Below are 25,622 nucleotides of genomic sequence, written 5' to 3'. Positions count from 1 at the left end.
ATGTCACAGGATTGCAAGCAATCTTGGTTTCTCTCATTAGAAACTTCACAAACTGACTAAAGCTAGGAAATTTCCTTGTTTCATCTTCAACCTGTATGACTTTCCTGTTCCATCTTGAAATCAGCCAATCAAGAAGCTTCGCAAGGATTCTTTGATTCTCATTGCAATCAGTATATCTATGTTTATCATCTTGTATCTATGTCTTGCTGCAAAACCAACTGCCTTCCAGGAACAAATAAAGTTGAAAGCTGAAAGTAGATTGAGTACCTCAAGGCCTTTAATCTGAGGAACAGCAGCTTCACAACTATGGAGGAAGACCAAAAAATCCTTAACTTCTAGACTGTCCTTGAAGCCTATCCTTGGCCATGTGTTAAGCTTGTCTCTAAAGGATTTTTCCATACCTCTCCACTAAAATGTCCCATGCTACATAGTAGGCAGACTCTGTGCCCAATATGTCCATTTGATAGCTTGGAAGGTAAGTGGAGATGAAACCACTATGTGAAGGAATGTGTCAGAATTGATTTGAAGATTTTACTGATTACTTTCAAGGGATGGATAGATCTGACATCAAGCTATTTGAGCTTTTACCCCATATGTACTGAATGACTGTAGTCTTAAGCACCTTAGGCAGGTTCATGCTCCTAAATTGACATGAAAACATGTAGAAAACAATAAATCTTTAATGTCCTTTTGAGACTATTTGTTTTTCTGCCTATAGTCTAACAAAAAAGCAACACACAAAAAACAAACACAATTCTCATTCTCTTACAAAGCTGGATGCTTTAAGAGCTCTATGTGCTGATATTGCCCCTTGCTTTAACTTAATTTCCATTTTCAATGTCAACAAATACAATAAATATTTTATTGTCAATATGTACAAAGTGCTAAACATTATGTTACTGTCCCATTAAATGATAATGCATGGCAGATCATCCAGGAGATTTTTTGCCTCAGTCTAGACCATCTAAATGGCAGAGAGGCAGATGAACAGGCGGAGAGAGGGAGGAGCCAGCCTCTTAAGCACTTTCCTCACTGACTGAACCATAGAGAGAGTGAGATATGCAGGGAGGAGAGAGGGAGCTGGTGAACAAGAGAGCAGAGCCAGAGTAGTAAAGCAAGCCTGACGCACGGAGAGTGTACAGCAAGGAGGAGAGCAGAGAGAAAAAGAGAGACACTCAGCAGTGAAGACTGAAGGTGAATTGAGAGTTAAGACAGATAGAAAGAAAGGAGAGAGAAACAAGAAGACTCGGAAGAAGAGGTGCTGAGAGAGAAGGCTACAGTGTCTCAACTCACCACACTCTTTCTATCCCCACTGGTAATTCTGGCTCATCGTCAGCATCTCACAAGAATACGTGTGTATACTCTATCTGCAACAATGATTTCCTGGCTGCTGCTTCTTCTTCTCTGCTGTTTTGCCAGCACCGGTAAGTGAGCAAGGCTTTTTTCTTTCTCAATTTCCCCTGTCACTGACTGCAAGTTTGGATGCCGTTTGAAGCCTCACTCTGTGTGCAGCTGGTGGAGCTCTGAGCAGCAAGCCGTTTTTCAAGCCCCTCTCCTTTGGGGCATGATGTAATATCAGCTTAAGTTGCTTTAGTGAATTGGTCATTGGTTGTTTGTTTTTTTCACATCAGTGTAGAAACCCCCCATCCAATGTCCTGCTGAAACTCCCGCTAGGCTGTAATGTCTCCCTGGAATCTCCTTTTCTGAAAGTGATGTCTCAGTTTATGTTCATTGAGTCGAATTTATGCTGGTGATTAGGAGAAAGATTTGGGTAATTTGCTAACATGATGACTACAGGAGCTAATAACCTGAAGAAGATATAAAGAGTACAATGCACAGAAGCGCATTAAGAGAAGCTGCATTATCTGCTTCATTGCAGTCTGAGAAGTTCTCTCATAACCCCCAAATGTTATGCAAATTTTGGCTCATGAATACAATTCTGGTAGAAGGGAATTTAAAAACCAATATATATTCCAAAGTCCTTGATTCTGTGTCTAATTGCTATATATACATTATCACACACAACACATGCTGTAGTGTATATGTATATAAGACAGTCTGGTTTCTGGTTATTCAAGTCAGCATTAATTTCCATGATACAGTCAGAGTCTGTGGTTGAACAGACTGTATGTGCATGTTTGTTCCAGCCAAAGTTTTCTTTTATCTCATCTAAGCACTCACTGCCAGTGCAATAAATTGTGAAAAAAAGGAGTAAGTTAAGTGAGAGTTAAAAAGTGCTGATTCGAGAAGCTGGTGTTATTGATTTTTGTTGCCCCTATCCTGTGGCTAGTGATGACTTCCCATTCGCCACAGCGAAGTCCATTCACTGAACCTGAAATGACTGGCTACATTGCTGCAATGCAAGTTTGCAAAGTCCAGAAATGTGGCTTAAATATCTTGTAACAATTGAGATCATTGTTGCTGTAGGTACTCATTTTGGAATCAGAAAAGAGTGAAAATATCCCTTAACACCAATTCATCTGCATTATTTTTGTCTGCTGTACTGCAGATGAGCAAAGACTGACTCTAAAGTGGACTTAACACCAGGTAACTGCATGAACAACTGTATACAAAACCTTTTGGGATTTTTTTGTTCTTTTTGAGTCAATGAAAGCTGCAAGTCACACAGAACCTGATGCCAAATACTGACAGCCGGAGCTTCCTCAGCAACACTAGTAAAGCTGTATAGACACACTGTGAGATGAGGTAGAAACTTTCTAATACTCCTTTAATCCTTTAATAAAGCATCATGCTATTCTTCCCATTCCCGTCTGGCCATGGGATTCAATCTAATTCACCTGTTGTGTCAATGACTTTTTGTTTTAACTTGCTCCCTCATCTGGAGTCCCAGTTCTAAATGGATATCCTCAAAATGTCATTGCTCAACTTAATGTTGAGGTTGAGTGTTTGAAGTCAGCCATTTGTGACTTGTGCTAGAAAACCTTCCTAGTCAGGCTGAATCTACACACTCTCACACACACACATATAAACACAGTAGGCTGTGGCATATCACCACTAATTTGGATCTGACACTGGTAATAAAGCCTTTAATATAGCTCTCAGTAGCTCTCTTTCAGGCACTGTACATCAACCCTCAAGAGGATAGCAGCTTTATTGCCTAGTTTTATGAGCGTATGAGTGTGTGCTGGTGTCAGAGCAAACTGAGTTGACCCCCCTCCCACCCCCTTTTGTAAAGTGTAAGCCTGAGAGGGGGCATTCGCCACAGTTTCTAAATGACTGCTTCATTTCCAGGTGCAATGCTTTATAGCACTGCACTCCCCAGTTCACAACACAAAAGGGTTTTTGTGTTGAAAAATTGAGCAAGTTCCCAACTGCTTCAGCTAATCTGCAGTGTTTGGGAATACACAGGTGAGATTAACTAGCCGCAGAGTTAGTGGGATTCTCTAATTAGGGAGGCTGCACATTTTTGTAGCATCCTTGCGCTGCAACTGTCAGAACTTGGACAACCTGGAGCCCTGTTAATGACCCATACACTCTACGCCAGATCCCCACGCTCAGCAAAACTTGTCATCTTGCCATTTAAAGAGATTGCAGGTGATCAATCTCTTTATGCATGCAGATGAGCCCAGGCCAACACATGCAGCACATGCATGCCCACACATACAAACTGCTGTCACTTCCCCTTTTGACAAAATTAATAAAGTGTGCTCATTACCATTTCTTGCGTATGGAATCACAGTGCGAGGACATCAGCCGGAATGAAAAGAGGAGGGGAGGAGAGAAAGGAAAGAGACAAAGAGACACTGCCATCTGACTCTCCTTCTGGAGATGGCAGCCTTCCTCCTGTGTTCTTCCGTCCTAGGATGGCTTTGGCACCAACAATTCAGCACAAAAAGTGGGACAGAGAATGAGTGTAGGAGAGACAGAAGCCTACTGACTGACATGTGGAAATGGATGCCTCAGTGAGGACTTTTGATAAAGTTTAAAGGATGAAAGTCACAGCCCTTGGTTTAAAGAGTTTAGCTCTGTTTAGTTAATATTCAGATTGTGTTTCTCAAAAGTGCAAAAGGTACCTTCTTGTTTTGATGGTAGTAAAGACTTCATAACCCATAACTCATGCAGTGTAATTGCACTAATAATACATTCAAGTCATGTTGAATTGATTGTAAATAATTGCAATGATGCATTTGTGGCATCTCATTTAATGATAATGGAATATTTTTCTTTGTTGCAGCCCCAGTTTCTAATTTAGACTTGTGAGACAGCTGGACTTTAAAATAAAAAGTTAGAGAATTTTCATATTTGGTTCTTGAGCTCAGTACTGAATTTATGAAGGTCTTTATCTTTGTGATTGTCAAGGACAATGTTGGTTCATCTAGCTGAATGGAGGAGTGGTAAAAGGAATCTATACCTGTATGGACTGTGTGTGAAGTAAAGTCAACACTTATGATTCAATGTTTGGAGACAGTGAAGAGGAGGAATTATTTTAAAGTCCTATTACAGTTTTGAAGATTGGGGATATTAGCAAACCACCTGACAAGAAACATAATTATATTAAAATACAAAATCTTAACATTTTCTTCATTATCTTACACAATCTCTCTCTCTCTGTCTCTCTCTCTCTCTCTCTCTCTCTGTCTCTCTCTCTCTCTCTCTCTCTCTCTCTCTCTCTCTCTCTCTCTCTCTCTCTCTATATATATATATATATATATATATATACAGTACTGTGCAAAAATTTTAGGCACCCTAGATGTTTAGATTCTTATCCATTATGCAGTACCATCAGGGAGGTGTCTGATCGGTCCCAAATTTATTCATGACATGACAATGACCCCAAGCATACAGCTAGAGTCATAAAGAACTATTTTCAGCAACAAGAAGAATGATGAGTCCTGCAACAGATGTTATGTTATGGCGCCCACAGAGCTCTGGGGGGGCCCAGCTCTCTCAACATCATGGAGTCAATCTGGGATTACATTAAGAGGCACCTGAGATGGCCTAAATAATAAATCCACAGAAGAACATTCTTTCTCCAGGATGGTTACAACAACCTACCTGCAAGTTACCATGAAAAACTGTTAAAGTGAACTGAGGAGAACTGCTGCTGTTTTAAAGGCAAAGCTGCTCACAGCAAATATTGATTTCATTCTTGTTTCTGATGTTTACTCAACTTTGTAAGAAGTTAATTGATAAATTAAAACAATTTATAGCAATATTTTTGTAAGCATTCTCACTTTACTTTTAGGGCCTAAAACTTTTGCACAGTACTATATATATATATAAAATCCCCCTCTCAACTTGGTGGTACATGCTGTGTAGAGGCTTGTCCCTGATGGTTCCTCTTCCTCCTCTGCATCAATGGGTTTCTGCTGCCTGAGGTATTCACTTAGCAGCTCATCTTTGGGGGCCATCTTCCTGATGTATTACTTGGTCTTGGTTGTTGCATCCTGGACAGTGGCTCTGATGCTCACCAGTCCTCGGCCTCCCTTGTTCCGTTTAGTGTACAGTCTCAGGGTGCAGGACTTGGAATGAAACCCTCCATACATTGTGAGGAGCTTCCTTGTCTTGATATCAGTGGCCTCTATCTCTTCCTTTGGCCCGCTTATTATATCTGATGACTAGCAGGGTGTAAGTGTTGATGGCTTGTATCTTTTACTTCCCATTCAGCCGACTTTTGAGGACCTGCCTTACTCTGTGTAGGTATTTGGCTGTGGCTGACTTCCTTGCGGCCTTCTCATGGTTCCCATTTGCCTATGGGATCCCAAGGTATTTGTAGCTGTCCTGAACATCTGCAATGCTGCTTTTTGGTAGTTCAACCTTTCAATCTTGTCTTCAGTCTACTAAATATGAATGATCTTGCCTATTGGCCTCTGCTTGTCATTGGATGAGTGTGTTGTTCTATTGTATTTATTGGGACTATGTGCAGTGTTAAACATAAATGTTAACATGTGATGTACTGCACCAGAGTTAGCTTAAAGCTAATTTTCATCTGCAGTCCCTTACAATTAAAACATATCACAGAACAATAACAAACAGTACAAAGCAAAAATCACCCAGGACACATAATACAAAATACAAAGCTACACACAATGGCACATCACATACACCCACGATGTCAACTAGAAATGACTACTGTAAACTTGTCAAATTAATATTAAAAATTATTAAATTAAATTATTAGATTAAAATAAAATTAAGATTATTTGTGTTCATGAGAAGACTATGAAATGAAATTTAGATTCACTGGTTACAGAGCTTAGAAGTTTTTAGCAGATTTTTTAATTTGGTTTTGAACTCTTTTAATTATTAATGACATGAATATGAAATTTGCATATTATTTATGATAGTGTAAAATGTTCATACCTATTTGATCTAATTTTGTTGTTCATGTTGAGTACATCCCTGTCTTTTATTAGTAGTGAGGAAATAAGATAATTAAAATGAGACCCCAAGCTCTGACAATTCGTTCCTGATCCTTTATTAAAAATCAACATCTTTCAGTCTTGCATTAGGTTATTGTAAATACTCTTTATTCCCAGTGCTTAGTGTTTGATGAGCAATTTAATTCTCATCTCCTTCTCAGTTGATTATATGATGAGCAATCAGTGCTGTTATCCATCAGGACATCAACCTGAGTGAACTTTCCCTTCAACTCAGAGCAACTTTAATAGAACATGTACCTCCTTTATGTATCTTTAGTGGTTGTTGTTGTGAATCGACGGCAAGATTCATTCAGGGATCTGCAGGACTTCACCTCCAGATAACACTGCTGTCAGTCAAGTGAACACACCATGAGACAACACTTGAACCCTCTCTCTCACCCGTTGTTGAAGAAGATAGGGGTTCCCTCTAGGGGCATGGCTGTTTGGTTACCTCATCTTTAGAACACAGGAAAGCTATGTATTGACTTTCCCAGTGCAGCATGATTTTACCACACATCTTTAAATAACTTACTGTTCATCATGGCTTGATTTTTAAGGTTAGACTTTTTATGGTTAGACATTTTGGGGCACTACAACATATGGTTCGATACAATGGATGTTTTTGATTGCTGACAATGATGTCAAAACATGAAAGAATAAAGCAGCAGGGAGACGATCTGTTAGGGTTAGGGTTAGCCAATATTGAGCATCTTTGAATGTCTAAAAATGTTTAAGAATCCTTCCATAGAATTTTTACTTGGGTTTGGAGACAAAGAGAAGCAGAATAACAACAATAATAACAATAACAATAACAATAATAGTAATAGAGATGTGACTAGCAACAACAAACAGCAGCAATAGCCAGAGAGGGACACCAACAGGACTGCAAAGTTTTGGGCCAGATCCCAAGGTTTCCTGAGAGATGAGAAAGCACAAAAAACTCTAGGGAAGAACCTGAGTTAGTAACATGCATTAATGTTAAATGAATGCATACAGATGGAGAGGAGGAGGAGGAGAGAGGAACTCAGTGCATCATGGGAAGTCCCCCAGCAGTCTAGACCTATAGCAGCATAACTAGGGGCTGAGCCTGGTCAGCCCTAACTATAAGCTTTATCAAAAAGGAAAGTTTTAAGCCTACTCTTAAACGTAGAGAGGGTGTCTGCCCCCTGGACCGAATCTGGAAGATGGTTCCACAGGAGAGGAGCCTGATAGCTGAAGGCTCTGCCTCCCTTTCTATTTTTGGAGACTGTAGGAACCACCAGTAAGCCTGTATTCTGGGAGTGCAGTGTTATAGTGGGGTAATAGGGTATTATAAGCTCTTTAAGATATGATGATGCCAGACCATTAAGGGCTTTGTAGGTGAGGAGAAGGATTTTAAATTCAATTCTGGATTTTACAGGAAGCCAATGCAACAAAGCTAAAACGGGAAAAATGTGATCTCTTTTTCTAGTTTTAGTCAGTATAGCAGCTGCATTCTGGACCAGCTGGAGAGTCTTTAGAGACTTGTTGGGGCAGCCTGATAATAAGGAATTGCAATAATCCAGCCTAGAAGTAACAAATGCGTGGACTATTTTTTCTGCATCTTTTTGAGAAAGGATGTGCCTATTTTTTGCAATATTACATAAGTGAAAAAAGGCAGTCCTTGAGATTTGTTTTATGTGGGAGTTAAAGGACATATCCTGATCAGAGATAACTCCCAGATTCCTTACAGTGGTGCTGGAGGCCAGGGTAATGCCATCTAGAGTAGCTATATCATTAGATAATGTGTTTCTAAGGTGTTTGGGGCCAAGTACAATAACTTCAGTTTTGTCTGAGTTTAGAAGCAGAAAATTGCAGGTCATCCAGGTCTTAATGTCCTTAAGGAATGCTTGGAGTTTAGTTTACTGATTGGTTTCATCTGGCTTCACTGAATTGCGTATCATCTGCATAGCAATGAAAATTTATGGAGTGTTTGCTAATAATATTACCTAAATGAAGCATATGTAAGATTTATAGTATTTGTTCAAGCACAGAACCTTGTGGAACTCTGTCTAACTTTTGCGTGCATGTAAGATTCATCATTAACATGTACAAACTGAAATCGATCTGATAAATAGGACTTAAACAAGCTTAATGCTGTTCCTCTAATGCCATTTTAATGTTCCAATCTCTGTAATAGGATGTGATGATCACTTGTGTCAAAAGCGGCACTAAGATCTAACAGGACAAGTACAGAGAGAAAACCTTTGTCCAATGCAGTTAGGAGGTTATTTGTTACTTTCACCAGTGCTGTCTCTGTGCTATGATGTGCTCTAAATCCTGACTGAAAATCCTCTAATAAACTATTGTTGTGTAGAAAGTCACATAACTGACTAGCAACTGCTTTCTCAAGGATCTTAGAGAGAAATGGAAGGTTAGATATAGGTCTATAGTTGGCCAAAATGTCTGAATCAAGAGTAGATTTCTTCAGAAGAGGTTTAATTACAGCTACTTTAAAGGACTGTGGTACATAGCCTGTTACTAAAGACAGCTTGATCATATCTAGTAAAGAAGTGCTAACTAAGGGTAAGACTTCTTTAAGCAGCCTAGTTTGGGATTTTAGTAAACCTTAGACAGATATTAATGTAACTGACATTACTGCAGTTTGCTGACCATGACTCTTATGCTACTGTTCCTCTATGTTTTAGCATGTCACAGATAAACATTTCAGTGGGTTTACTATATAAGTAAAACAGGAAGTAAACAGTGAATCTCACCAGACATGTTTGTTATGTCCTCCTTGTGGTCCCATTTCAATTGCTAACAAATGTTGATGTCTTAAAAACAGCTGAGTCAAGAGAACTTTGGGATATTAAGATAAAAAGCAAAGTGGCATTATAATGTAATTGCCACAGTGGTTACATGGTACAGTTAGGCGGGTGTCATTTCAGGCTTTACACACGGACATTCAAGCTGCAAAGTAAAACTTCTCCACAGCCTTCTGATACAAATATCATGAGTTCTGTCAACATTGTGACAGGCTGATATATGTTTTTTAGTAAAAATCCAGAATCGGTGAGCTGATGAATCGCTTCAGCCATAGCAGAAATGTCATACTGAAGAGGGGTTTCTCACCCTCAAAGCCACTCCAGCCTTAAACCATTCATTTCCACTACAACTGCCAAGGTTTGCTATTTACCTAAATCCATCAAAGGGTAAAATTTACCCGTGCGCCTGGCTACTGAATTTCTAACACTAAAAAATGTACACTGTCATTGTATTAAGGCATTGTCTTCACAAAGGCCCTCACAATAAATCAGTCTAAAATGACACTGAAAATGGGTTTTAGAAGGATTTGCATATTTGGGTGGTGTGATATTATTATAAAACAACATTCATCACATAATGAGATAACCCATGTTATTTAAATGACCAAACTAACCTAAATACCCAAAATATACAATAACGAGCCATGATAATAACAATAAACAACCACCACACTTATGGGTAATTTAGGCATTTCAACAATGTGTGAATAAGAGAACGTTACCAAGTGTGGGCATGCGTGTGTGTGTGCATATCAACTTGTGGGTGATTGCAGAACATGCTGTATCTTCTATTTCTTATTTTCTTGGATTTAAGATATTGTCTGTGGCAATCATTTCATCATTCAGTGGCCCAGCCAAAGCAGTGTGGGGATAAATAGTACAAACATCAACATATTTTTTCCTATAATATTGCAGACATGAATCTTGTTCTCTTTCTCTTTGGGGGTGGCTGTGGCTTAGGAGGTAGAGCGAGTCGTCCACTAATCGGAAGATCTGCGGTTCAATTCTGGGCTCCTCCAGTCTGCATGTCAATGTGTCCTTGGGCAAGATACTTAACCCCCAAATTGCTCCTGATGGCTGTGCCATCAGTGTGTGAATGTGTGTGAATGATTAGATTTCCTCTGATGGGCAGGTTGGGACCTTGTATGGTAGTCCCTGTACCCATTCAGTGTATGAATGTGTGTGAATCAGTGAATGTGATTCGTAGTGTATAAAGCGCTTTGAGTGGTCAGAAGAGTAGAAAGGCGCTATACAAGTAGAGTCCATTTACCATCTCACTGAGATCTATGGCCATGTTGCACTTTATGGTTCCATTTGCGTTTTCTGGCACTGCTTGGAGGCGGCTGGAGTAAACAAACAGCTGCAGCTATTGACAGAAATGTTGTGCACAGGCCAACATATTTTGTGTTGCAGAATGGCAGGCACTTTGAAGAACTGCTGCTTATATGGTGCTGCTGATATGGGGAGTCAGTGTTCGCCCACATTTTCTCAGCACAGTGCTATCTACGTGGACAGAGCCTGCTCTCTACATTGTTGATGTAGATATCTGTGTCTTTTTCTTTTATCACTTTATTCATAGCTAGACTCATTCACTCTCACACCAATCACACAGACACACTCGCACACACAGCTGTACACACTGCACTCATAGTTAAGGGCTTCTTCAGATGAACAATGGAGCAAATGGGTTTTTGTTTGCATGCGTATATGTGTGAACATAAGCATGCGCACTGCATGGCTGTGTGCAAAGAAGCATGTGTTTGGTGTAGATCAGTCCTCACAACACCAATTACAACCCTATGCTTCACTTTTGCAATATAAATGTAAATCACCCTTTTAACTTATACACAAGAACTCCTGGAGGGGGAGAGAGGGAGACATGGAAAGCGGGAACAAAGTACCTCACCTCCAGATAATGATGTGTTTCCTTGCCATTACCATGCAGCCCATCACCCAGTGGACACTTATTTAAGGATTTTGTTGTTTATTCCAGTCTGGTTGCTGCATAAAATAGGCTCTCTCCCTGGTTGGCTGAGTGGACCAGGAGATAGCTAGTCAGTAAAGTAGCTCAGTCACTCAGTTTGCTGACCAGTGTCTGCATCCTAGAGTGCCTCAGTGGCATCATGATGCTCTTGTCATTAATGCTCGGCATTTGTCTGTGATCTGACACCCATGAGGCACAAACTCATCTGAACACGCTCCATTTAATCTTGCCTCATTATTTTTCCACGCAGTAAACTGGGGGTAGGAGGGGAGTTTTGATGCCATCTTTTTAATGGGGAGCAGAAGCAATCACCATGGGAGCTTATAATAAATGTTCTCCGCATGCTTTCTTTGAACCCATCAACTTCAACATCTGCAGATCTGGAAGGCTGTGCTCAGCAAAGACCTTTCTAATGAAGTCCCTTCTGATAAGGCCTGATAAAGTTTGCTTCTGAAGTTTTTGGTCCAATATCATGAATGGTTTCAGGCATGCTTGGGTTCTTCAAAGTCATACCTCCCTGGCTGGGTAAATAAGATTGTTCGATGGCAGTGACATTCATCGTTCCTTTTAAATTGGTACTCAGCACCTGGGAGGTTTATGAAGAATTACAACTCCTGTTTTACAACCACTCATTAAATGTCTACACACACCAAATTCTAGCAGATCAAGTGATCAGTTAATCCAAATTTCAAAAAGTTAATATTGCCTCCCTTGATTTGATATTTAAGGTTGAATTATAATCACAAAGCAGTGGCAGGCGCCATTATTGTAATGCCAATCATTGCTGTTATTTATTCATGTTGCAGACATGTGTTCTATTTAATACTTGGGATGGGAAACCCTTTACAGAGATTGAATCAGATGCAAATAAATGCAAAAATCAGACTTAAAATAGTTAAACATGTATACTAAAATTACGTTTGTAATAAAATAACAGATGCTGGAGGGCAGATTGCCCACAAAAATTCAAATTAGTAGTTGTGCTGAAGTTAACATTCATGACACTGATCCAAAATGTAATGCTAGCAGCCACCTGCTTATAAATATTATATTTATCTCCATTTTTAAAATACATTGGAAAAAAATGTCAGCAATTAGGCCCATGAATAATATGCTAACATTATACTTTTATCTCCTTGGTAGTACTTCCTTATACACAGAGAGCCTTTATTGCTCATGATAACATCAGCTGTGTCTGCTAGCAAACACTGATGAAAATATATGTAATTTTTTAGATGTCGCTTATTACTTTCTCATTTAAGCATCTGCTTTTCAGTCATCAAGGCAGGGTTTCCCACCCTGAGTGGGATTGACTGTAAATCAATCATGGCTGCCTTCTGAATAAACAAAATGACAAACTACATATTGCACAAATCTGTCTGACTCAGTAGGCTCATTCAGCTAGCCACTCACTGCTGCTTGGCTTAGGCCTAAGTGTTAAACAGCCTAACATGAGCCTCACCACCGCCATATCCATTATCCAGCAGGTACAGAGTGGGCATAACTGTATGCCTCCTTCTTCATTAGGGGATGAAAACAACAACAAAAATGACAAAAAATGATGGCCTTACACAGAGAAGACAAGACTCCAGCCAAGATTTGGTCAAGGTCCACAAGCCTTGTCACAGTAACTGAGTTGAAAAGTGAGGATGAGAAGTGAGTCAGGCTCTCAGGGCATGCTGGGGGAGAGTGGAAGTTGACAAACAGCAAAGCCCTTGGACTGACAGTGTAGTTTATTGTAGCCTTATCTAAAGTGATAATGGGACCACTGAGGGTCTAGTAATGAGGGATGAGTGGGAGGTAACCTTATAAAAGGCCCTAATGTCAGATCAGATAGCTCCTAGAAAAAGGTGGAGGAGCATACTCTCAATATTTTTCTCTCTGCAATGCAGAAGGGGAGAAAACAACAGACTTGATTTAGATGGGGGTTGCTTTGTGGAAACGATGCCTTCTCCACACAGAAGTTGGGTTGCATTGGAAGAGCAAGGGAGACAACTCCACTGAAAATAAGCTGAGTATCTTGGTTCAAATGATGGGATGGAGAATTCTTTTTCTTCACCCCCCTATTTCCCATTTCAGATTTGCACCATTTTGGCAGAGTGTAAAGAGGTTGGAAAGCAGTGGAGTGTTGAGGCTGGCTGAGAGTGGGTACCAGATGGATGCATTTCTCACAGATGATGGTCAGATACTGAAGCCTTCCAGCGAAGCCTGTAGCTCCGAATTTCTTTATCTTTATTTCCAGAGTTCACTCCAATCCCCCATAGGAACTACATGCAATGGTCTAATCACCATCATGAGAGCTGCAGTAAAAATTCTTATCTAATCTTATAAAATGTTTTATCTTTTTGTCTAAAACACTTTTGATTTTTTTGTAAAAGTCTAAACCTAATCCTATGAATGAATATTCCAAACCTCTGCTGTTTCTTTGTAAAAACGGTGTAACATGCTGCAATACCTGCATAAAGTGACTACAAACTTTGTCAGATATTGTAAGGAAACAGGTTTATTATGAAACAGGTTTCCTCTGTCTTCCAGCTAATGAGAGTTTTGCTATAAATATTGTTTTCATGACTCTCAGGAACCCAGGATGTTTATGGCTTCTGGTCTCTGTACTAAAGACATTTGTTTACAGCATAAGAAAATTAAGACACCCTTCTGAAATAGTAGTACGTATTAAATCACACTCTTGTGAAAACACAGTTATTAGTACACATCCCACAATCCAGATGTAATGAATTAATACATTATTCATCTGTTGCCATCAAAAAGCCTGTCTAGAGAGCGGAAGAGCTGGTATGTGAAATATGTTTGCATGTGCATTATAGAGGTAGTGAAACCGTGCCCCCAATCATTTTTCACATCCACACACATATCCAACATCGTCACATCAATATTCTGGGGTGTAGAAGCTCCACAAGCTGTTTGAGAAGTCTTATTTGCTGCTTTTGGCAAAACTGGTAAAAGATAGATCATGTAAGAGAATATTGAAATCCCTGCAAGGTTAATAGCTTCACTATGATTTTATCCACTGTAAAAAACAGTCAAAATACAATGTTATTTGACTTGGCAAATGTTGCTTTTTCCTGGTCAGACAGTTTTATTCTCTATCACTTGATCATTTCAAATCCTTGTAAACACTACTACAGCAGGAGTCTATCGATCAATTCCAGCATGTTCAAAAGACAGGACTGACACATTTAACATCAAACAAATAAAACACAATCACATCGCCCCAGTTTAAGCCTCTCTGCAGTGGTTGCTGGTCAGTTGTAGATTTTATGATTTTGCTGAAGACTTTTATGGCCCATCTGGGTTTACCTTCTGACTAGATTATTGATCTTTTAAACTCATGTGAGCTGAAAGGCAGCCTGAGATCCTCAGGCAAAGGTTTTCTAAGCTGTTGTATAGGCTTAAGTCTCCAGTTGCAAACCAAGACTTTCAAATGGCTAAGAAAACTTTGCCTGAGGATCCAAGGCTTGACTCCATCTCACATGGGCTTGAAAGATTGATGATGTAGGCAATAGGGATGTGCAGAGGGCCCAGTATTTGCATTTGTATCTGTATTTGTTGAGGCAGCAAAATTATTTGTATTTGTATTTGTATTCAAATAAAAGTGGAAAGTGACTTAAAAATCCTGTTTTTGTTTTTATTACACTTTTAATTTTAGAAAATTAAAGTGTTACAATAGGTGTTCATGAATAAACTACCTTACAAAGGAGGTCCCCACAACGAGTCTCGAACTGGAGTCTCCCAGATCATAGATGACTGCGCTGACTACTGAGCTAAAACTTTGCAGACAGACCTCTACCTATTTATACACCTATAACAGAGACAGCACACCATGTAACGTGTAGAGTGGAACTTCAAAGGCGATTATTGCTTTGCACTTTTCATTTATTGCCTATTTTTTACAACCTCACTTTATGGAAAGGAGAAGGGGAAAAACAGGTTATGGAGAGTCCCTTGGGAGCACTTTGCGTGTGTCAGTAGCTCAGCTTTATCTCAGGGGAACACCCCCAACTCCAGGAGTGATGTCCATATTCGGAAATGTGCATCATGCAGCAGGTGGATGTGACTCCCCTCGTTGAGACTTGCTGATAACAGTGGAGCAGAGGACAGAAGACTGAGATAGTGATGTAATCAACATGCGCACTGGTACTTGACAGATTTTTTTTTCTTCCTGAATACAAAGAATTTTTAAAATATTTGTATGAACAAATATTTGTAAAAAAAACCCCACTATTTGTGCTTTGCCAAATAACGTATTTGTATTCGGGCACACCCCTAGTAGGCAAAAGGTACATAGGCAGAGTCAGCTCCATTATTGTTATTATATTTATGATGTAAAGCTTCATGGAGTCTCTTTTTCCACACTTAACAAAACCCTCAATGTCAAGTATTGACTGAGGTGTGGATTCATCTTTTCTTTAGTTATCCACATCAACCCCATATTAAAAACAAAAAACATGTGGCATTAGTTAACAGCATGATGCTACAGATTGAGTTTTGTTTGTGGGTTGTAGATTCTTCACTTTATGATGGTTTTCCCAATATATATATGCAATATTTCCTTCTCTAATACTTGGTATGTCTTTTTATTATTTTGAATTCCATAATTGCTTTAGGTATCATCATAATCCACACAATATGCTGTCAATTTCATATACAGTATAATCCATCCAAATCTGACATACAGTATGGAAGTGGGTTCTTCATTGTGACAGCAACATTATGTCAGAATCAAATACTTCTTAGAACAGTCCTTATATATGTATGGCTACACACTGAGATATGGCTCAGTCGACCAGTCTATGCTGCACTGGTTCTTTTAGTCTCCCACTGTTTCATCCTCTTTCCATTAAAGTGGATGATCCAGATTTTTTCCTTCTCCCTCTTTCTTTTGTGATGGCCTTTTTAAGATACCACATTTCTCTGCCTCATATGTATTGGCCTCCATCTATGTTGGGGCTGGGTTCTGCAACCCCTGCATTGAGGCCTCATTGAAATTCATTTAAAAGTCACGGACCAGCAACCTGGGGCTGCCCTCCAGCCCAGATTGCGCCTGGCTTTGATGATGTGACACAGCTTAGCTGTAATAGTAACAGTTCTCAAGGTCTCCAGCATGACTGCAAAGGCTTATCAGGAAGGGCTTTATTAAGGCCTGGCTGGCTGTTAGACTCAGTGCAAAGGAAATTAAAAAGGTCCACTGCTGACAAAAAAGGCCTAATGTAAATCAAGAAGAAATGATCATGTCGAGGGGACTGGAGGGAGCAGCAGTAATGTTATTATCAGAGAGAGACAGTAACAGGAAGAAGGGTAAGAAGGGGCTGGTGGGGGCTACTAATGCTACTTTGTCAAATGAGTTTGAACTATGAAACACAGGCAACATTTTGTGTATATGATCAGTGTAAACATTGTGTTAATCACAAGGAGTGGATGGGCTGTGTGTCAGGAGCAGAAAAAGGCATGTCCTTTTCATCTGTTGAAGGAAACATAGTTGTTCTTGTTAGTTATGATGTGGAACATAAACCTCTTAATTAAAGGTTTGGGAGAAATCTTAGTAGTTTTTAAATTAAGTGAGTCACATGTTATGAACATCCCAGACCTATTCATTGTTGTTATAGTCCATTAAAGACAAAGTCAGATGATAGGTGTGTTTTGAGACATAAAATAATTTTCAAATGTTCAATGTTCAAATGAAAAAAGTGTCCAATGTAACGCATCGTTACACCACAGATGTGTGACATAAAACCTGTTTGTAGAATTGCTTGTGAAGGTGGGACCTAACAGACTGGCAACTAAATGTACATGTAAGAAAAACTACAAATTAAAACATCACTTAGAATCATATCGTTTGATTTTGGCATTGAATGTAGGTTGTTGGAGTCAAAAGAAAAGAAAAACAAAAACGCCAACACACATCTTTTTTTCTTATAGCAATTTTTGGGGAAAGAAATAACAAAACATAACTAACATACATAACTTCTGTTTTAACATATCTCATATACCTTTCCATGAAACAAAAGGAAATTACAGTTTCTCTTTGGAGTGCAAAGCCAAAGAGTAGCAGGTCTTGGCAATTGAGGTTGTTTATGACTCTTGGCAAGGTAGCACATTGCTCCTTGAAGTTTCCTGTGGTTTGCCTTTGTATGAAGCTCTGAAGGATTGCCTAAGAACTCTTCACTTAATGTTGAGAGTGTCTAAAGGCATGGGCTGTATTTGAGGTCAGTGCCAACCTAAAGTTAAGGCTACTTCCTAAAGGCCAGACAAGAGAGTTGAAAACATGTTGATGAGTGGATCCATGGCTGCTTTCACTACTCTGAGCTGACAGACAGGCAATCTGAAAAACTGTATGTTGAATAAAAAAGGAAACAACAAACCTGAAAATAACATCACACATATTTATTACTAAGCTTTCAGGTTAAATGAGTGTGGGAGTGCTACGTTGGGGGGAAAGCAGCAATAAAAATGCTGCACTGCGAAGGTGTCACATTGAGTTTATCAAGTGGAATGCTGAATAGAAGGGGAGGGGTAGGGGAGCTTTGGCATGCCTGGCATCTCTGGGGGCGCAGGAACTCTGTCAGTCTGATCATCTCACATGCAAGGCAGCTAAACTTGGGAAATGGAACCAAGGAATCTATCTGTCTATGAAAATAACTCTTACTGGGAGAGAGTGGCATGTTACAACAAAACTTTGAGAGGTGAACTAACTGCACATCTGCCTCCGATTTTACACTGTTTGACCAACAAAACATTTAAATACCTCGTTTTGCCTTTATTTTCCTTCCCTTCTTTTTTCCTCCCTCCTCCTTCCCTCTCTCTCACTTTATCTCCCCCCTTGCACCCCGTGGGAGTACGGCACTTGTCAAGCCATGTAAAACTCAAAAGTCTTGACATGACAGAGCTGCTGCGACTCATGGGGTCTTTGAAATCATTAACAGACAATGGCTTGGAGATTATAATGGCACTCAAACCTCCCGGTGCTCCATACAATTCACAGTTGGGAAAATCTCTGTAGCAGGAAGACTTCTAATTGAAAAAATAGAGAGGAAGTAGATAAATCAAGCACAAATACTTCACCATAGTGGAGAATGTGATGATTCCTCAGACTATATGTATAAGAGCAAATTTTATAATCGGGAGCAAACACATTTTAAATTTATTCATGGGGCAAGAATATTGTATTTTTACTTTTTAATATTTGCTTACACTTGCAGTGAACTTTCTCTCATAACTTTGTAACACTAGCAGGTATTGAGAGAGACTGGAAGCACTGAGTGATTTTAGTGATCTTGCCTTGCTTTGTAAGCACCCTGGATGACCCGAGTGTATTTATTGGGCCCAGTAAATACTTCAAAGTGGTTTTCCCAATAATTGCATGTGCTAGGGTGGAGTGAAGACTTTTATTGACTTTACCCTGCCTGTACAAGCATACTCTGCCTCCCACCACAGCCTTAACTCTCTTCCCTCTGTGGGATAAGAGGGATAAGTCTATCAGTGTGCATATGTGTGTGTGCAAATCCACAAATGTCTGATGATTGAGAGATGCATTAGAGATCCGTCTCACACGGCTCAAACCTCTTACTCTCTTTCATTCTCTCTTAGCGCTAAATGCCACCACAGCAGAAAAAAACTCACTTAGGATTAAAAGTCATTTAGCTGAATGAATTGAACTTGCAAGTGCAGAAATGTAGCCTGCAGCTAAAGCATCTTCTTGCATAAAAAATCAGAACAGGAAAATATCCATATTGTTGCCTAGACCAGAAATTTAAATGCTGCTTCTGTTCACTGATTCTCTAAAACTATTCTCTACACACACAATTGCATTTTAGTGGCTGCATTGTTCATACTTGGTAGTAAAATGAATCAAAACCCATTACAGCCCTGTATGTTATATTCCCTATCATTGCAAGGTCTGTAATATCTATGAAAGAATGTAATCAGTTATACATTCAGGAGGTTTGCACCACTGAGAGGAATTTAAATGGCTGTGCTTCTGTCCTTGTGATGCTAAATCATCTATCATAAATCCTTAGTAGGTTAGGTATATTGGACACATTTTCATTTCAGGGGCCATCTAAAGACAACTGCTTGCCATGTTTTATTTTAACATGTATTTCCTTAGATGTATTTGTTAGAGAATGTTTGCTGAGTATGCATCTTTTCACTGTTTCCTCTATTTCTTTTTTTCAGTTAAGCCCTGAATTCAACAGTAAATCAGAGCTTGAGATTTAAGAGACAACCTTTTAACCGCAGTATATGTATATGTAGAGAAGTGATAAAATGAATTGAAAAACGCATATATATGTACAGGTGGCTGACAAATTAAAGGAAAAACCGGTACAGGTCTGAATGCTTGACCCTTACAGTGAGTGGATCTGGTGGCATTTTGCTGGCATGGTTTGGGTCCACTTGTCCCCTTAGAGGGAAGGGTTACTGCAAATCAATACAAAGTTGTACTGAGTCATCACCTTTATTCTATGATGAAACATTTCTCGAAGCTATTGAGCAGAGTTTCAGGAGCAGGACCACACCTCAACCCACGCCACTTTATACATAAATACCATCAAACTCTCTCCTCTTCTTCCGCTCTCGTATTCTGCGCCTCACATGCATGCAGTCTCAGTCTAAATTCCCAGAAACAAGATCACGCTAATGTCAGAAAAACTTGGACAAACATTGGAATTTCTATTCAAAAAGTCAACTCATCATGGATCACGAACTACAGATCAACACGTCCGATTCGGACGAAAAGTCGTTTGAAACTGGCTCTCCTCCAGCCACGACAGCAGTCAGACCAAAGCCGAGCGGTGCTGCTGCGTTCAGCGGTGCACATACCGGCCTTGTGGCACCTCCAATCATGCTCCCCTACTGTGACTCTCCACTTCCCGGCAGATCTCAGGCCTCCTTTCCTCCGTCAGCAAGAGCCGAAAACCATGGACGTGACTGTTATAGCCGTGGGAGCAGGCAACTTCAGTTTCTCCTCATCAGCTGCCTCTCCACAGTCCGCATTATTACCCATCATGGTGAACCCACGGTGCGCCCTCCTCTGATTCGGCTGTTTTTACATCCACAAACGGAGCCTGACATCAGAGATTGAACTGTCGCCTGTCTCCAACGATTCCTGTAAGGGTAGGCGTTCCCTTCAACCACAGTGACAATAAAGTCATCTCTACTCAGCGTCAACAACAATCACCGAACCTCCCACGCGTCCAGGTTTCATCGCCAGAGCCAATCATCGCCAGAGTTGGCAAGCGTGACCTGCATCATCAGCACCCCCTGAAGGGGGCCAGGTCGTATTTCCCCCGTGCAGCAAACATTGCCATAACTTTTCTAGCAGCCTTGAGTTCCTCACTCTACACAAACTTCCCAGTAAACAAACCACCGGCACCAGGATGCCAGGTTCACAAGTTTCCCTCATTCACCTCAACAACCCTTTTCTTGCCTAATCAATTTAAAGTCATTACTGGCAGCAGGATACCAGGCTCTTATTATTCTCTTATTCTTTTAGTAAATCTCTAATTACTGGCACGGGGATGCCGAATTCCTGTTCATCAATTTCATTTCACCTCTTTAGTAAATCTATGTTTACTGGCACCAGGATGCCAGTTTCTTATTCTACTCTCCATCAATTTCATTTCACCTCTCTAGTAAATCTATGATTACTGGCACCGGGATGCCAATTTCCTGTTCTATTCTCCATCAATTTCAGTTCTCTTTAGTCAATCTATGATTACTGGCACCGTCTTGCCTTTTACTAATACAACTAATCTGATGTCATTTCAGTAAATTCTATCATTATGTGTGCTGGATTGCAAGTTAATAATGCAACTAATCAAACATCTCTTCAGCTATGTCCATTGTTGGGTTGTAAGTTACTAATCCAACTATAACATCAATTTAATAACAATCATAATTACTGGCACCAGGTAGCCAGTTACTTATTTACGTCACCTCAATAAGGTCCATTGTTATGTGCATCAGGTTGGTAGTTACTACACAATTAATTTAAAGTCACTTCAGTAATGCCCGCCATTACACGCACCGGGTTGCAAGTTGCTAATACAACTAATCTAACTTTACTTCAGTATTGTCTGCTGTTGCACCAGGTTGCAAGTTACTAATACAACTAATCTAACATCACTTCAATAACATCTGCTGTTAAATGCACTGGGTTGCAAGTTACTAATGCAACTAATCTAATGTCACTTTGGTATCATCTGCGGTTACATGTACCACATTGCAAGTTAGTAATAGAACTAATCTAACGTCACTTTCGTAACTTCCATCGTTATGTGCACCTGGTTGCCAATTACTAATAAAACTCATCTAAAGTCACTTGAGTAATGTCTGCCAAGCTGCCAAGTTTATCAACATCAACCTCAGCAGCTTACATCATCCAGGGTGAATGATACCGGGATATCAGTGCCCCCCGCCATCCAGCTGCAGCAATCTCAACAGCCAGCCTTATCAAGGTAACCTGGCACCAGGATACCAGCACCCCCTACCGCCCACTTCCAGCAATCGCAGCAGCCAGCTTAGTCGGGGTATATGGCACCGGGATGTCAACGCCCCCCGCTGCCCACTTTCAGCAACCACAGCTGCTAGCCCTAGTTGGGGCATCCAGCACTGGGATGCCAGTTCCCCCTGCCACCCACCTCTAGCAACCGAAGAAGCCAGCTTAGTCGGGACATCTGGCACTGGGATGCCAGCACCCCATGCCGCCCACTTCCAGCAACCGCGGCAGCCGGCCCTAGTTGGGGCATTTGGCACCGGGATGCCAGTGCACACTGCTGCCCACTCCCTGCAACCAAAGCAGACATAGACCCAGACAACATCAGCTCTACATTGACGCTGTTCTTTCTGCCGGTTTTTTGGGGATTCCCATAGTAGATGGTGGTTCTCCTCCAAACGGCCATCCGAAATCACACAGTTGCAGAAAATTCTTCAAAACATCTCCAGCTGTTCATGAGATCTACCCAGCCATCATTGCTTCACGACAAATACAGTGTAACCTACCCATCGTTCGACTATGTCACCATGTCAGTTTCATTATGTACGCCCCTTCCGGGACGGCCATCAAAACACATACCATCCATGTTTACCTTAGTGGCATCAACTTCTTCTCAAAACTCCTAACTGACAGCTGGGCCCGGTCTCCAACCATTCTCATTAAATTTCACTCCTCAGAGGACTTTTACACCAAGAATGAGCTAAAAATCCTCACCACCTACCCCTTACTGCCGACTTGCTGTCAGCCAGCATCCACAACATCTGCTCCTGATATTACATTTCTCATGCTGCTCATAACTTAGAAGTCACATTCTCACTTGCATTCTTCGGCTTGCTCATATGCTTCAAATTCACTGCCTCAACTTTTCACTCCGACCCAAGCTGCCATGCCTGCTTTTCAGACTTATCTATTTCTCAGATGACACCATCTCCCTCTCACTCAACCCAACCAGTCAAGGCAGATGGCCACCCACCCAGAGCCTGGTTCTGTTCAAGGTTTCTTCTGGTTAAAGGGGAGTTCTTCCTTGCCGCTGTCGTTAAGTGCTTGCTCATGGGGGAATGTTGGGTCTCTGTAAATATAGAGTATGGTCTTGACGTGCCACTTCAGCCTTCATTCAATTCATGGGCCATCGTTCCTCCCAAACGTATCATTGCTACACCCATTCAGATCTCAAAGATCTCAGATCCGCTCAATCTTATCTAAAGTAACTGGAGGTTTTTGGGGGTCTGCAACCGGAAGAACTATGCATATCTATTGTTTTCCTTAATAAATCATCCAAATGCATTTTGTGGATGGTGTGGTCCTTGCTAGTGATTCGAGGCTATTGAGCAGAGTTTCAGGAGCAGGACCACACCTCAACCACACCACTTCCGGCATTCCTATAAATACCACCTAACCCTCTCCTCTTTTTCCCGTATTCTGCGCCCCCTGTTTCTTCCTGATTCTTCCATTCCTTTGTAGGGTCCTGAGGGGGTCCGCTGTTGCCCGGGTGCTGCAGCAGATTCCCCAGAACTATGCATATCTATTGTTTTCCTTAATAAATCATCCAAACACGTTTTGTTGATAGTGTGGTCCTTGCTAGTGAATATCTTGATGGGAGTGGTCTCTTCCAGGATGACAATGCCCCCATCCCTATGGCACAAGGGGTCACTGAATGGTTTGATGAGAATGGAATTATTGTGAATCATATGCTATGGCCCTCACAGTCACCAGATCTCAAATCAATTGAACACCTATGGGAGATTTAGGACTGACCTGTTAGTCAGCGCTCTCCACCACCATCATCAAAACGCCAAATGAGGGAATATCTTTTGGAAGACTGATGTTCCATCCCTCCAGTATGGTTCTTTGGACTGACCTGTTAGTCAGCGCTCTCCTCCACCATCATCAAAACGCCAAATGAGGGAATATCTTTTGGAAGACTGATGTTCCATCCCTCCAGTATGGTTCTTTGGACTTTTTTCTTTGCATTACTGTCCATGTGTGTGCAGCAATTGTGGAGGTGCTGAAGATTCTCAGCCATTGTTTGAGTCTAGTTTTATCTGGATGGAGTGTTCACTTGCTGCTGTTTTGGACAGTTTTGTGTTCTGCTGTTAAGCATTGACTTTTTATTTCTTCTGCACAGAAAATATTTCTTGCCAGTGAGTGACCATTCCTGACATCGCAAATGTATATTGTCTGAGGACATGTGATGAGACACTGTTGCTGTCTCAATTTGCAATTACAATTGATGAAATGGTGTTAAAACAAAGTCGGATGCTATAGTTATTGGTATTAAGCTCTGAGAGACGCAGGTGAATGGTGGATACCCAAATTGCTCTGTAGAGAGGAAGCCATTCTTTTCCTCCCCTCCCTGAAAATTTCCTCATTGATAACTTCAGCCAGCCAGGGCATTGTCATCTCATCATGTATTTTTCCCCCTTTTTCCCACCAGGAGGTACAGTAGTTGTCCTCAACTGTTGTCCTGTTATTTCCCTCAGCCCACAGCACCTCCCTTGCCAATCATTGTCACAATGGACACACTGCCACTGTAAAATAGACGCTGTCAAACAGAGCTTTTGAAATGACAAATGATGATAGTGTGGTTGCAGCGATCCCAACGGTAAGAGGAAAGGTCTCTGCCTTACTGCTTCACCCAGAAACATCAGACGGCAGAGAGAGAAAGTGTCAACCTCCATGCTTTGCTGTGACTTCACTAGGGAACTTTGATCTTACTGGTAAATTCACTGCCATTAGACTTGATGATAGAGAGACATACCATAGTAACCTGCTGCCAATAAAACTGCTGTGTGGTCAGGTGTTTGTAGGATAACATGCAGGTAGAGCAGTGGCATCAAAGAATATATGATGTAAATTATTGGAGCATTAGGCCGTGTTTAATCTCATGCACTCTCACATCAGGCTCAAACGACAGGTGACTGGCTTTGATGATTCTTGCTGAAACTCCTTGAAGGAGATCCTACAGCATGTTTCGCTTTTCTCTCCAGAATTTTCAATAGCTTGCTACATCACCAAGTAAATTGAGGTCATTTTTATTTTTATTACAAGACTCCAAGTAGTAAAAGAGTAAACTGTCCACTAGGGGTGGGCCCGAACACAATTATGTTATTTGGCAAAGCACAAATAGTGGGTTTTTTACAAACATTTATTTCGTACAAATATTTTTAAAATTATTTGCTTTTGAGAAGAAAAAAAAACATGTTAAATACCAGTGTGCGGGTCAGTTAAAATCCTGTTTTTGTTTTTATTACACTTTAAATTTAGAAAATTAAAGTGTTACAATAAGTGTTCATGAATAAACTACCTTACGAAGGAGGTCTTCCAGATCATAGACAACTGTGCTGACTACTGAGCTAAAACTTTCCTCATCGCCTCATTGCGGACAGACCTCTACGTTTTTATACACCCATAACACAGAGACAGCATACTGTTTGCGTGTAGGGAAGAACTTCAAAGGCGATTATTGCTTTGCACTTTTCATTTATTGCCTATTATTTACAACCCAAAACAAATAATTTTTAAAATATTAGTATGAAACAAATATTTGTAAAAAACCCCCCACTATTTGTGCTTTTGCCAAAAAACGTATTTGTATTTGGGCACACCCCTAGTTGAAGCCAGTAAAGGCTATCGCAGTATCATGTCAGTTCCTTTTAGCTACTACTACCAACATGGATGGGGAATAACATCATCACCACTACATTTTTTTAAACAATGGCTACATATAAACAGACTCCTGTTTTGTTGTTAAATTGTAGTGTAGATGGTCACTTTGATGGAAAAGGCTGATTAAATTGTCTGTTGAAGAGGATACAATCAGAGATTTTTTTTAATCACACTCATGATACTTTCAAAAGCAGGTGTATCATTTACTCTCTCTGAGTGTGTTATGAGAAATTCTGAGGCCTTGTTTGTTAACTGTTAGAGTGATCAGTTCCCAATGCATCAATGTGAGG

At 40.5% G+C, this 25,622-nt stretch overlaps 1 protein-coding gene across 2 annotated transcripts in view; it reads left to right on the top strand.

The window, feature by feature from the left end:
* The first annotated feature begins 778 nt into the window (after positions 1-778).
* Positions 779-25,622, top strand: part of LOC121909800 (kin of IRRE-like protein 3) — a 278,843-nt gene continuing 253,999 nt past the window's right edge. For both annotated transcript variants that reach the window (XM_042430524.1, XM_042430522.1), the window contains exon 1: positions 779-1,424. In XM_042430524.1, the coding sequence (XP_042286458.1) occupies positions 1,376-1,424 (49 nt within the window). In that variant the 5' untranslated portion in view covers positions 779-1,375. The remainder of the gene's footprint in view (positions 1,425-25,622) is intronic.

This window comes from Thunnus maccoyii, chromosome 13 (genome assembly GCF_910596095.1).
Source record: "Thunnus maccoyii chromosome 13, fThuMac1.1, whole genome shotgun sequence".
Lineage (NCBI taxonomy): Eukaryota > Metazoa > Chordata > Actinopteri > Scombriformes > Scombridae > Thunnus > Thunnus maccoyii.
This window is presented reverse-complemented; position numbering and strand designations above follow the sequence as displayed.